Source organism: Chaetodon trifascialis, chromosome 18, assembly GCF_039877785.1.
Source record: "Chaetodon trifascialis isolate fChaTrf1 chromosome 18, fChaTrf1.hap1, whole genome shotgun sequence".
Lineage (NCBI taxonomy): Eukaryota > Metazoa > Chordata > Actinopteri > Chaetodontiformes > Chaetodontidae > Chaetodon > Chaetodon trifascialis.
The window spans coordinates 6,044,423-6,058,054 of record NC_092073.1 but is presented as its reverse complement, the minus strand read 5'-3'; the positions used below and the strand labels follow the sequence as shown (position 1 = coordinate 6,058,054).

General features: G+C 43.4%; 2 protein-coding genes across 2 annotated transcripts; one reads left to right on the top strand and one right to left on the bottom strand.

The window, feature by feature from the left end:
- Positions 1-855: 855 nt before the first annotated feature.
- On the top strand, positions 856-13,042 carry ift74 (intraflagellar transport 74). The gene is made up of 20 exons (XM_070985904.1): positions 856-1,077; positions 1,628-1,770; positions 2,246-2,387; positions 2,560-2,608; positions 2,803-2,901; positions 3,294-3,354; positions 3,798-3,857; positions 4,028-4,089; positions 8,582-8,720; positions 8,897-8,959; positions 9,178-9,321; positions 9,599-9,639; positions 9,837-9,916; positions 10,345-10,398; positions 10,803-10,900; positions 11,109-11,235; positions 11,580-11,743; positions 11,936-12,061; positions 12,317-12,377; positions 12,519-13,042. The coding sequence occupies exons 2-20, from the start codon at positions 1,642-1,644 to the stop codon at positions 12,632-12,634; spliced, it is 1,815 nt and encodes a 604-aa protein (XP_070842005.1). The 5' UTR covers positions 856-1,077; positions 1,628-1,641; the 3' UTR covers positions 12,635-13,042.
- Positions 4,267-8,659, bottom strand: LOC139346690 (leucine-rich repeat-containing protein 19-like). The gene is made up of 7 exons (XM_070985906.1): positions 8,075-8,659; positions 7,065-7,183; positions 6,663-6,907; positions 6,403-6,514; positions 6,019-6,103; positions 5,596-5,778; positions 4,267-5,467 (listed from the first exon to the last, which is right to left on the bottom strand). Exons 2-7 carry the CDS (start codon positions 7,173-7,175, stop codon positions 5,148-5,150), a joined length of 1,056 nt encoding a protein of 351 aa, XP_070842007.1. The 5' UTR covers positions 7,176-7,183; positions 8,075-8,659; the 3' UTR covers positions 4,267-5,147.
- Positions 13,043-13,632: the final 590 nt, after the last annotated feature.

Genomic DNA, 13,632 nt, shown 5'->3' with positions numbered 1-13,632 from the left:
TTGCCATTCTCTCAGCTCAGTTTGTAATATGTTCGTGTAATGTTCTGGAACGTAGCAATTGTCATTTCAGGGTAAGTGCTACTTATAAACCAAGACATAAGAGTAAAGCTTGAATTGATGTCAAATAAAATCCATGAGCTGCGACAGCTGTAACAAAGGTGGACACTGACCTCTAGTGGGGCCTCAGGGTAGTGAAAGGCTTCCATTTTATTTAGTCATGAAATGTACGTGCAACATGTCAACAGATGAACAGTATTTCACAGGCTCATTCCTTTTATGTCGGTGAAGTCATATTCTGGGCGCTTTTTTATGCTTTAGGTGAATGTGAAAGTGATCATTTTGCGTCTGACTAATATAGACAGACTCTTGATTTTGCACCGTCTTACCAAACTGCCTGTGAAATCAGTGCAAACTGGTTTTAGAATAAAAGACATTTTAATGTCATAAATGCAAAAAACTTTCTTCTCTGGCACCCTGCTGTTACACCAGTGTTTAGATCCAGTGTAGCTCGAGAATTAGTTGAAAATGTTGTGGGATTTGATGCGTAACCATGAAGGCCCAGCAAGAGGGCCTCATCACAGTATTTTGAGGTTGTTCTATTTTAAAATGAGAGAAAACGTCCTGCGCCATGTTCAGCCTAGTAAAGATCCATCCATCCATCCACTCCGCCATCTAATTTGCATAAACACAATCTCTGGCGTGCCACGCCACACTTCTTAGCATTAACGGCTTAAAATCACGAATATACGCCACGGAGAAAAGTGAAATACGAGCAGAACTAGTGTTGATGACCTGTGGCATCAACACGTCACCGTCTGCCGCGGACTGACATGCGGTCTGCGTCTATTTCAGCTTTTAGACGCTGCGCGGCAGCAGCACGGTCTCCAACTACGATGCTGCCTCATTTCAAGAGAAGAAGACGGTTGCTGGGGTAACGTCGACATCACCTGGAACTGCTAACTTTCTTATAACGTTTTACCTTTCAGCGTTAGCCAGTTGATATTTTCCTTTTTGGGACACCGGCTTACTAGACAGCTGCTTCGACACTTTTGCCGCCGACAGGGAGTTCAGCTTAAGGTACGAAACTCTGACTATCTTATTCATGCTAGTCCATGGCAACGAGCTAACGCTAATGTTCCTTTAGCACTGGCTAATGCTAATGGCATTTGTTAGGCTAAATCGCTGACGTCCTATAAATACTACAGTCGGCATGAGTTTAGCTTGATCCGTGCATGAAGTTACGTATAATTAAGTCTTAACTTTGAGATAAGTTACCGTACATAGTAGCGCTAACTGTCGGTAACTATAAAGTCAATACATACACACATAAAATCTTTCAGTGGCCACCGAGGCTTTATTGTTAGCTAGCTGTCATCCTTAAACACCCTCTCCAGTCACTAACACGGCCCAGGGTCACGTCGATAGATCACATGAAGGAACTGGTTTCAGGTGTGTTCAGCCAATCAAATGCTAATCAAGTGTGGCCAGTACCTGACCGCTGTCACCAAGCAAACATAGTAACAAGCACTGAAGTATAGCAAATTTCTTCGTTGTATGAATTTGTTTCCTCTCATCAGCTCCAAATGTTTGATTTCTTAATTGTTATTGATACTGTTTAAATGTCCAGTGGATTTAGGCATCATGGCAAGCCAGCGGCCTCCCACCAGCATGGGCCGCCCTGTGAGCCGCAGTGGATCTGTGCTCCCTGGTGCTGGAAGACCCCCAACTGCCATCAGACCTCCTCCTACAGCTATACGTGTCGCCACTGGGGTAAGTCAACTGCAGCTTAAAAAGTGCTCTTCCTGTGAGCCTATGTGCTAAAGTCACAGCAAGGTATCAGCAGAATAGCAAAGGCACAAACCTATCTGGCACAGTCCAAACCTATCTGTCTGTGCCCTGGCCTCTGATGGTATCTGCTGCATCTCTGTTCTTATAACTGACTGGCTGACTTGGATCTCTTAAAAGTTCTTAAATGCTATGATTTAACAGAGAAGACTCTGGGTGTAGTGCTTTTTCTTGCACACCCAGCAATTGTAACCCTCAAACAAACAACTTTAGTGCTGGAGCTAAGTTTGTGCCTGCATGTATGATCTGTATTCAATTAGTGCTACACTCAGCATGTGATGGTGTCTTACGATGTTGCAGTGTTGATAACTAGTTTGAACTTTTCATACTAATATTTTTCATAAATGAGCTGATCAAACCCCAGTCTTACAGAGTTTTTAATCTTTCATTTTCAATCCAGATGGTTCCAGGAACAAGTGGTCATCCCGGTATGAGGGGTGGTATCCCCATTGCCACCCCCGGAGTCCTGTCAGCGCCAATCAAAGTGACTGAAAGGCCAGTGACCCAACAGGGGCTCAGTGGGATGAAGACTGGCATGAAAGGTAAGCTTGATGTGACATCAGCCCACTCTTTTCACATGGATAGGTGTGTGTTTATGTGGTTTAATGTTTGGGCAGACACTATGAGCCATGTTAAAAAAGTTTATTATTACTTCATCATCATAGGTCTGACTTCTCTGTCTTTCTCTCCACCACCTCCTTTCATCTTTATAAGGACCCCAGAGACAGATTCTGGATAAGTCCTACTACTTGGGCCTTCTGAGGTAACACATGCTTCTGTTAGGCCGTGTGCCACAAACTAAATTGTTGTGTAAAACATGTCAAGCCCTTGTTGGTATTGCTTTACACTGTGCAGCAGGTGCTCCCAGCAGGCCAACCATTTCTTACAGGTACCTTGCTGGTACACACTGGTCAATTTTACAGTTTGAAAGTGAATGTTCTGTTGTTGTGCTCTTAGGAGTAAGATCAACGAGTTAACCACAGAGACCAGCAAACTGCACAAGGAGATCGACAACTACAACCAGGAGAACTCTGTTTATCTCTCATATGAGAAGAGGTGAGCGGCCTTTTTACCAGTTACCAAACAGAATATGTTCTCAAATTGTATGTTGGCTGACAGCGTCACACAGTCTCCAAATGTTCAGAAATATAAGACAATGATGTGGATCTGTCAGTCAGTTCAGCAGGTGACAGTAACTGATCGATCAGGCCATCGCGCATTTGTGTCATGGTAATTCATTCGTCAGTGCAGCAGGTTGTGCAGTTTTGTGTTATAACCCTCTTCTTCAGGTTACACAGGAAGAGTTGAAGCTTGTTAATACTGCATTATTACCAAATCACACACAAACATTAGGCTCTTATCATACAGTGAATGAATATTGTAATGAATGAAAGTATAAAAGTGTGAAAAACAAATCACCAAGCCTTTGTTGTTTTCTCCCCCCTCAGAGCTGAAGGCCTGGCTGTAGAGATTAAGGACCTGCAAGGCCAGCTTGCTGACTACAACATGGTAACGTTATAGTCATTGTTTCTAATTATTTTCAGTCAGTAGCCACTGGAAAAAACCTTTAGCTCCTACATACTGGACACTATAAGCAACCAACTGAACATATATTACAGCAAATATTTTTTACAATTTCTACATTTAATGTATTGAGCTGACATTATCCTTAATGACATAGTGAGTGGAAAAACAGAAAATGAGCAATCAGTCCCAGGCTAGCAGCTAAATGACGGTAAATATTTGGTCCTGGCTAGTTTAAAGGTAACTAATAATCATTTGAATATTCGCAGTGTATTTCAAAGCCTTATGTGTTTGGTAAAAGGTGTTTGAAAAGTCTTTGGTGGTTTAATGGACTCTGCTTCCCTAATTTAACACTTGATGAGTCCTGCTGATCTGTACTTTCATTTTTGTTTTCCATGTTTGTGCAAACTCTTTATTTTTATGTCCAGCTGGTGGACAAGCTCAACACTAACACAGAAATGGAAGAAATGATCAACGACTACTACGCTGTAAGTACACTGTGTAAGCAATATGGTAACTCTTCTGACACGTCCTGCTTAAAAACCAAAAAGTAAAAAGTCAGTTTAGCAGGTTGATTTTGGACAGACTGCTCCGTATTACAAATGTAATGAGGATGTCCTCTCATTCCTTTAATCTTCCTTCCTCTCCTCTGTCCCAGGTGAAAGATCAGAATAACAGTGAGGCTGAAAGCATTGATACCATCTTCACAGAGAGGAGAGAGTAAGTTCTTCTTCTTCTTCTTCTTCTTATTATTATTATATTTATTATTATGTAATAGTTATTACAGGACGGCCTCTCAAACACAGGTGTATTGCTTGAGATCGCTGGGTTTTGTGTCGGGAAATCCTGTTCTTAAACTTATATTCAATGTTGGTGAAGCCTGAAAAAAAATCATTTCTCATTTTATCAGCTTTTAATGGTTAATTCAGTGTCATCATTGATTGATTTAACAGGTCAATTAATTGTTATAATGTCATGGCTTTCATGAATGTTCGCTGTATTACATACATATGTATACAGTTAACAATTTGAATGACAGTATGTTGCATGAATCAACACATTTACAGTACGTGACAGTCTTTAACTGGTTTTGAGTGCAGTTTTAAATGGTGAGTAGCTTCAAAGAGCTGTTAACATTACATTGCACTAAATGAGTGAGGCAGAAGAAAGAATCCCTGTTTTGTCCAGCTTGTAAACATTGTACAAAAGTGTGGTAGCTGAATGAAAGTAGACGTAAACTCTAAGCAGCAGGTGAATGATACTGTATGTCAAGCAAGAATGTAAAGTATTACACACGTGCAAGGAAAGGAACATGGGTAGACCCACTCTCTACAGGACAGAGAAAGCACTGATGTTGGCTCTGTTGCAAACTAAGTGGGAGTTAAAGCACTAATTCAGAGGCACACGTTCTGCATTCCATCTTTCCGTCCTCGTCTGAAGAGCTCACTTAAACTCTGTCACGGAGGACTGTCTTTACTTCATATATCTGCTGTTGATGTGATGCATGTAACTTACTTGATAACCAACAATACAACAATCTTGCACAGGAGTCACAGAGGCAGGGCAAAGTTTTAGTGACCCCCAGAAGACAAATAGCTAATTGGTTTATTTAGCATGTCCACCTCAGGCGATGTATACTGTACAGATCCCATCCGGAGGCACTGTTCTTTGGGTAGCATCTAGTTTTTAGATTGTGATGATTGCCTCCTCTCTTTGTCACGGTTCGCCAGCTCCTGTTTGCTTCCTCATGGTTCTGCTGATGCCTCCTCTCCTGTATGTTACTCTTCCCTCCTGATATATGGATCCTCAAAATACCCATCCTCCTGCTCCTCTTCTTCCACCACCTCTATCCGCCCGTTCTCTTGCTCAAAGGTGAATGTCTGATGGTCCAGGTATCTCCCTGTGTTTGCGAAGACTGTTGACACAATGGTCTCCTCCTCATCCTCTTCTTGGTGTAGTCGCTGATGGCGGTAGTTGTGGAAGAGTTTGTACCAGGAGGGCCCCTTGATGGCACATATGATCAGCGTGGAGGTGCATAGTGCCAAGGCTGCAACGCATGCTGTGAACTTCCATGAGTTGCCGAGCACAGGTGTCTTATCTAGTTAGGGTTGCAGGGTGGAGAGAGGGAGGACAGATCAGTCTTAAGCTTGTTATGTTGCATTCATACATCCACATATGTGACAGAAGAATCTCTCTTTGTCCTACTTTTGTTGATGTGGTACTTGCTTGTCATTGTGGAGTTCAGCATAGTGGATGAGCCCCAGGACTGCTGAAAATTGACCGTTGTTGGTGTTTTTTGTGGGTCTGTAGTGAAGGCAGTGGGTGGTGATGGGTGACACACAGCTGTAGCCTGCAGAAGATCCTTTCCAGCCTGACTTTCCAGAGAAGCACAGGTGACTTGTGGTCCCCCTGTAGAGCAAGACATCTCGTATAAAAGTCACTTAATTAATGAGCATTCACTGGAGCCCCTTTCAGACATGCACCCCTTCAACTTAATCTGATGGTTAATTGATTCATTAGTATCTGCATCCTGGTCACATCTGTGTAAAAGTGATGACAGGAAGTCTGATTGAAATGGAGTTGGATTCACAGTGGTTACATGTCGGCTGTATTGCTGAAAGTTTAAAACTGTTGCAAGGGAATTATTACCAACAGTAAGTCCTGCTTTGACCTCTCCAATACTGCTGAGCAGCAGACAGGAGCAGTTCCAGGGGTTTTCCTGTAGGTTCAGCACCTGATGGGACCAGACAAGGTCAGGTTTACACGTAGTTGTGTTTCTTTTCTTTTGCATAAGGGAAGGAACTCCATATTTCATATAACATTCCTGATTCTTTCTCCTATTGAATCATCATCTGTTGTACAAATGTATTTAGAAGTCGTATTTCAAACATCGAAGAATTAGAAGAAAAGGTCAAGACAAGGTCGTTCCTTTATATTTAACTTTAGCCAGATAATTTGTAGTCCTCATAAATACTGAAAGCGTTGCATATTTAAGGGGATCCTGCAGAGTACCTCTATGGATTTTTGGTTCACCTGTAGATTATTTAGCCTCCTGAATAGCTGTGTGTGGAGACTCGTCAGCAGGTTGTGGGACAGGTCCAGCTTTGTCAGGACATCTAGGCCAGAGAATGACTCTGGGTCCAGGCTGCAGTAACAGCCAGGAGGATCGGTTGTAAATGCAGTGATTATAGAAACAGCAGCAGCAGTAGTCACCATGTTGGCTAATCAGTAACAAATCTTTACATTTCCAAAGTCGAGAGCAGTGCAGTTTACTTTATATGTGTCTTATTTACCTGCTGATTTTGTTCCTGGACAGAGACAACACTCTGAGCTGTGGTACCACAGAGAAATACTTGGCTGGTATACTGGTAACCAGGTTACCATCCAGGTGGAGTTCTTCCAGACCAGGATAACTAGCCAGGGCTTGTCTGTCAGCATCACTCAGAGTAATCAAGCTCCCGTCAATCACCAGTTTAGTAACAGAGGAACTGTTGCCATTCTGAGGAATGACTTGCAGCTTGCTGGTCAGGTTCTGCTGCTGATGGGTAATGGATTGAAGGATGGACAGTTACAGAAACAGAAACATAACAAACGCAAACTAAACTGTGATTGCGTGATCCAGGAACCACGTTATCACTCTGAATCAGAGCGCCAGCTTAACAAAAACAATATAGAAAGAATAGAACCTTTCCTACCAGTTTGTCGTCCTCCACAGCCTGATAACTAGCCTTACTGGTTCCCAGTATGTTGATTGCTACCACTGTGCTCAGCCACAGCAGTCGAAGAGGTTGCTGCCACCTTTCCATTATCCCACCTGAAAGAAACAGAAACTCTATCAATCAATACTTTATGTGGGCTCTGTTTAACCGGAGATGTCAAGAAGATCAGTCTGCCGGACTAAACAATGGACCAGCAGCCTGTCAGTCTGATAAAACCAAACTTTTGTACATTGCAGACCTCGTTGAGTAAGCTTACTCAGTCGCTTTGAGTTCAGCTTTAAGGACAAAGATAGCTTTGCTACACCTCAGATTCTGCTGCCTAATTCCAGCGTGTTCATTTACCTCCAAACTGGTTGCAGGTTATCACAAATCAGGCAGTTGTTGACTCAAATAATTAGTTAAGTTAGTTAAATTAGTTGTTGAAGATAAAGGAAAAACTCCTAACTAAAACAAACATTCTTTATCTGTTACCTTGCAGACAAAACATTCTCTGGACACTAACCTTTCACACACCTCATGTAAAGCTTTTCCACAGAACCATGTCCTCACCTTAAACACAGGAATCTTAGTAATCATGACATCACGTTATTTGTTTTCCTCACAAGATGTTAAGAGAAAATGTTGCACTTAAGTGACCATGTTTCAGTGTGAAACCTGTTTCAGCATGAAACCTTGATCAGAGCACAGTATTTCTGAAATGTCAGTGAGTTCTCTTTTGAAAGGACACCACTCAGATACACTACACTGATACACCTACACTGGAGTGTTTCTTTTTTCCTGATGGAGGAAACAAACACATTGAACTTGGTGACACTGAAAGTCAGTGAAGAGGAAGAACACCTGTTCCTTTTATCAACCCATATGTCAGCCGAATGAGCTTTTAACCCTCATACAGCACAACATCACATTTTCTGTCCTTTCACTGATCTCTGTCTTTAACCTCTGTTGCTGTTCTGTATTGCTGAATAATAACCGAAGACACGTACCTGTGCGTCTCCCGGCATTTAGCTGAACTGTAACTCATCTGTCAGCGTGATGCAGCCAGCGCAGCAGGTGACCTTTGTTCCTTCTTGTAAAACCTGAAGGCTGAGTTATACTGTTACAGCCAGCTTAGCATTTATGGCTCCTTTGATTAGAAGTCTCCTTAAGGCTCTTCTCAGAAACACCTGTCATTTAAAAAACAAATAACACAGAAAATGAATGAAACTGATTAAAGCCAAGTTTTTGAAAGGTTGGAGAAGGATTTCAAGTGTGCTGTGAGAGAGAGGAGGGAAAACAGAACGTTCCAGTCCGTCCGACATCTGCTCCACTCTCCCTGCTCTGCACCCTTTATCTATGTCCCTTATCTGGAGACTGTATCTGTCTGTCCTCTCTGTGCGGGCTTTGAGTGTGGACCTTGGTCACATGTCTCGCTCTCCTTGCGACTAGTGCAGGCGAAGCAAACAGAAAGAAATGAAAGGAAAACTCTTCCATGTGCTGTGTTTGCTCTGCAGAAGAGAAGAGGCTATCAGGGCGGTGGAGGAAGAGATCAGGAGGGAGAGGCGCGTCGCTGACGAGGTCATCCAGGCAATGCCGGCCGCAAAGCAAGACAAGTATTTCACCATGACAACGGCCAATGAGGAGCTGCTACAGGTCTTTGTGTAGTCTAATATTGTTCTGTCACTGCTCTTTTGTTCTTGTGTTGTTGTATTATTTAACTTCTTGTGTAATGTTGGCATGATGCTCCAGTGATGATACATCATCCTCATACTGTACCTCCACACTCACCCTCTCCTCTTCTCCCGTCCTCCTTGTTTTTTGTCATGCAGGAGCTAGCTGTTCTCCAGGAGGAGCTGGACATTCTGATAACCAGGAAGGAGGACTATGAAGCAGTGAGTTGGGTGACAAAGGGAAGTGGGGGCAGGAGAGAAGGCAGTGAAAGCGATGAAGTGTGGGAAGGAGGCAGGGAGGAAGGAGCAGGCAGTGGGAAAATGCAGATAGCTGTTCAATAACATCCCACTGCTGTGTAGAGTAATGGTAGCGACTGTAACAGTAGTATGAGCAGCAGTGGCAGCATAAGCTGTTTTAACTTCCATCCTTGTGTGTGCAGGAGCTGGCTCACTCGCACATAAAGCAGGAAGTGGTTCGACTTCACGAGACTCTGTCAGCGCTGGAGGCGAAGCGTGACAACATGGAGGCTGAGCACAAGAGCCTGGGCTCCCCACAGGAGGAGAGGGAGAAACTATTCAAACAGGTCTGCTGAGCGAAGCTGAAATATGCACGATGCAACCACAAGGACTCATATAAGACGCATTCATTCACAGCAAAAACACCAAATTGTTTACTTTTTGATGATCTCAACATAATTACAATGAAAATAAAAAAAGAGCTGCAGCACAGGGTGAGATGGCTTATTGAATCCAGGCAGACGAGTAGCGTTGACACGTAATGAGTCAGGCAGAGCAACATCAACACTGACTGAATACAGACAGTGAGTGTTCTGTCAGGTTAAGCTGCTGGTTTGTTTCCAGGTGAAGGAGGACAACCAGGAAATCGCCAGCATGGAGAGACAGTATGTGTTCATATTAAACACAACACACCATGTCATCACACTAACACTCTGAGGCTGCATGGGCAGCTTTGACTTTGGCTTTTATTTTGTTTTACTCTGATTCTTTTATTACTTTGATTAAAAGTGTGTGTGTGTGTGTGTGTGTGTGTGTGTGTGTGTGTGTGTGTGTGTGTGTGTGTGTGTGTGTGTGTGTTCAGGCTGACAGAGATCAGGGACAGGACGGCACAGATCACAGAGGAGATCCGTCAGCTGGAGCAGGACTCAGAGGAGGCACAGGGTAACAATGGCTGCTGTCAACTCTCTCTTTCTCCATCACAGTCACTTCTCGCTCATAGCCAGCCTGGAGCGTCTGTCTTCTAATAGTGGGGACATTAAGCAGCTGTTAGGATTATTTCCTCCATGCCCTGCTTGGTCTATAGTTATCTCAGTTTACCAAAGCCACAGAATTACTTATTCTGTCCAACCAAGTGTCCAAAAGATATTCAGCTGCTATATTAAAAGATAGCAAATGTTTACATCTGAGACAGTGTAGGCATTGCATTTTGGGGAATTTTGCTCTGAAAATGTCTTAATGTCTGAGGTATTTCTCCAGTATCAAAATTATTGTTGATTAGGCTTCTGTCAGTCAGCTGATAATGAATTATTATTCTGTTTAATAATGATCGGATTGCTTGATAAACTGACAGGTTTTTGTCTTTCCATTAGGGGAGTGTCAGCAGAAATACAAGGAGCTGAAGAAGAAGGAGGAGGAAATTGAACGTAAGTTGAACATTTGACAGTGGATATAATTAGAACCGAGTGGACTTGGATGATAGTGACAGTGTCTGAAATAACAGTATATTTAGTCGGTGCCTGATCTCAGTGTTGTGGCTGTTGATGCCTTCATGTGTACAGTATGTAGTCTCTGAGAGCAAGATGTTATGAAGACCGTATCTAGCTACTGTACAATTCATTTCAGTCATTTAGCTGATATGGGAGTATGGAGGCTGAAACAGTTCTATGAAGCATCCACTTTGCCATCTCTGAAAGTACCACCAGGGGTCAGTAAAGGTAGAAGGTTTTTAAGTCCTGCTCAGTCCAGATGTTTTGACGTATCTGCATGTCCACACATTGGCTCCAGTATAACAGCCTGCAGCAGAAACTCTTTTCCGCCTCTGTTTCAGGCTACCTGCAGTCATTTGAGGAGTCCAGGGCTCAGGAGCAGGACAAGATGACACAGAGCCAGGAGAACATCGTCTCCCTCCTGGAGCACTGCAGCAGGGTGAGGAGGAAGGGGAGAGGGGGGAGAGGTGGGAGGAATGTAAATAGTAGAATCAGGGACAGAGATGAAAGAGGGTGGAGTAAATGTCAAGCAGGAGTGAGAGAGAGGGGGTGAGGAGGTGGAGATGGACAAAAGACAATTCTCAGGGCGAGAGAAGGCGTGGTAGAGAAGACCAAGTATGAGTCCGTGTGTGTGTCTGTGTGTGTAGAGCATGTTGCGGCTGCGTCAGGTGGATACTGTGACAGCCAGTGAGCTGAGGAACATGCAGGAGGTGCTAGTCAGCAAGGAGACAGAGGTGGTCCAATCAGAGAGCACCGCCAGGGGACTGACAACTGGTCAGTAACACACACACACACACACACACACACACACACACACACACACACACACATACATACACATGCAGTTGTATCTCCTTCACTTCAGAGGACATTACATTAACTTAGGTCTTCACCATAAAATTTCATGAGCTGCATTATGGGGACAAAAGGGAGGGGAGTCCCCACAGTGTGACTGTGTACACAGATTTATGGCTACAACATCAATAACACACACACACACGCACACACACGCACACACACACATGCACACACTCTGTAAAATCTACTTCCTTTGACAAAGCCAACAGGCAGATGCTAACTTGCTAACTCTCACTCTGTACCCTGCTAACACCACCCAGAGTCCCAGCGTCTGCAGCAGGACCTGGAGAAGGTGCAGCAGCTGGAGGGGAAGATCACAGGTGAGCTGAGCACCCTGAAGGAGCGCCTCAGCACCATGGAGACGGAGCTGCACACATACCGAGACCTGGACACCCTGAGGCACACGGCGGAGGAGAAGAAAAAGGTAACACAGGCTGTGCTGCAGAGATGTGCCTCAGTATCACACACAGAGAACATCTGTCTGTCTGCCTGCCTGTCTGTCTGCTGCATGGATTTGTCTAAGTATATTTATTCATAGCTGAAGGTTTCAGTCCCATCAGCTCACTGCGGGCTCACTCTCGATGAATTAAACCAAATGTGTGCTCCTCTGGTGCAGAGACTTCAGGAGGAGCGCGTATCTCTGACTCAGCGTCGAGATTCATTCAAACAGCTGCTGGAAGAAATGAACCAGAAATACGAAGCTCTGAAGACCAAACTGCAAGAAAATGAGACTCACGCTCAGGTTAGAGCCTTTCCACATAAAACATGTCTGCAGAGGCACAGACACACAGGAGCCACAGACACTTCTGGACATGCATTCCAGTTCTAATAAAGCTGTTACAGGAACAACGTGCATTATCCACTATTGCAGTGCCCTTGAGCAAGGCAATCGAGGCATTTTATGTTGTTACATACTTATGTTACATACTTGTAATATTATTCTCATGATAATCTGGTATTTTTTCGTGTGTGTGTGTGCGTGTGCTTTGTGTTTTAGCTGGCTAACCTTGAGAGGAAATGGCAGCACCTGGAGCAGAACAACTTTGTAATGAAAGAATGTATCCTTGTGAAATCTGTGTTTTTATCTCGTGTCGTCGCCCTTCACCTCCAGAGGCAGCGGTTTTGCAAATTGTGTCATTTGTCCTTGTAGAAGCCATCCAGCGGTCACACCAGTGATCTTTCCTTAACTGCAGCATCAGTCATCGCCTCGAAATCTCAGGAGAGTGACTACGAATCAGTCGCCAACAACGTCTTCCAACAAGTGGCCGAGTACAACAAGAGTCTTATAGAATCCCTGCAGAACAACAGGAGCTAAAAGCATGTTCTGTATATTTAACACTGATGCTCAGTTGTCTCTTGATAACGCATCGGTACTTAACAATGTGCCTGTTTGCTTTTAGTAGCATTCTGTACAAAAAGTCATTTTAGCTGTCTGAAAAACTTCAAACTTTCTCTTTTCTTATGAAGTTCCACCCTCAAGACAAAAGATGGCCTCTTTTGCCTGTTAAATATTCAGTTCATGCAGTTTTTTGGTTTGTGATGAAAGTGGCAGCGTTTAGTCTTAGTCTTAATGTCTGTAACAAAAAAAAAATCTCTATAAGTCAAAGTTTGTAATTATTTTACTATATTTTGTATTAAAATGAAAAATTTCATGTCAGTTTCTGTGAGTGTAGCTTCAAAGTGCTCTGATCATTTAAATAAAGATAAATAGAATTACAAATGGAAGTTAATGTAAAGCCTGCTGCTTTACAGCGTCAATTAACATCTTATTGGCTCAAATCCCCATGTGACAGCAACAAAGTGATGACGGTTACCTGGTTCTCTGAACTACACATCCATCAGTATTAGTGCTTCTGCAACTTTTAACTGAAGTTGAAACTGTTGCTGTTTTCGTTCACTCCAAGCTGTCGGGGTTTCTTTCCTTTCAGTGCACAATGAAGAATCAGCATGCACAACTGGAGGTCTGCATTCCATCACAGTGACCTCAGTGTCTGCTTTTACGTGTGTCCACTTCACTTTTCTTGGGTTGCTGCTTATGACTGAAACAATGTCACATATCAAGTTTATAAAGCTAAACTGAAAGCTTTGCATTTTTACCCGACCACAAGAACACGCTCTCTAGTCCATCGCTGGATCCCTCACATTTCAGGAACAAGCTGGAGACTTGAATGATTTTCCTGTATAGGCATGAAAAATGTAAGGTTATCAAATCCATTTATCCAGGCAGAAACCTTACATAAGGTGTTACAGTGTGTGGGATTATGCACCTGATCCTCTCTGCTCCAGTTCATAAGAGCACAGGTCACAAATCCA

Bases quoted from the DNA above. Each gene is read 5' to 3' on its own strand.
- ift74 (XM_070985904.1), top strand. From the start codon at position 1,642: ATGGCAAGCCAGCGGCCTCCCACCAGCATGGGCCGCCCTGTGAGCCGC. The intron at 2,902-3,293 runs GTGAGCGGCCTT...CTCCCCCCTCAG, and splicing joins TATCTCTCATATGAGAAGAG to AGCTGAAGGCCTGGCTGTAG. The intron at 8,721-8,896 runs GTCTTTGTGTAG...TTTGTCATGCAG, and splicing joins CCAATGAGGAGCTGCTACAG to GAGCTAGCTGTTCTCCAGGA.
- LOC139346690 (XM_070985906.1), bottom strand. From the start codon at position 7,175: ATGGAAAGGTGGCAGCAACCTCTTCGACTGCTGTGGCTGAGCACAGTG. The intron at 6,515-6,662 runs GTAAATAAGACA...CTGTTACTGCAG, and splicing joins TCCAGGAACAAAATCAGCAG to CCTGGACCCAGAGTCATTCT. The intron at 5,779-6,018 runs GTAATAATTCCC...CTTGCTCTACAG, and splicing joins CAAAGCAGGACTTACTGTTG to GGGGACCACAAGTCACCTGT.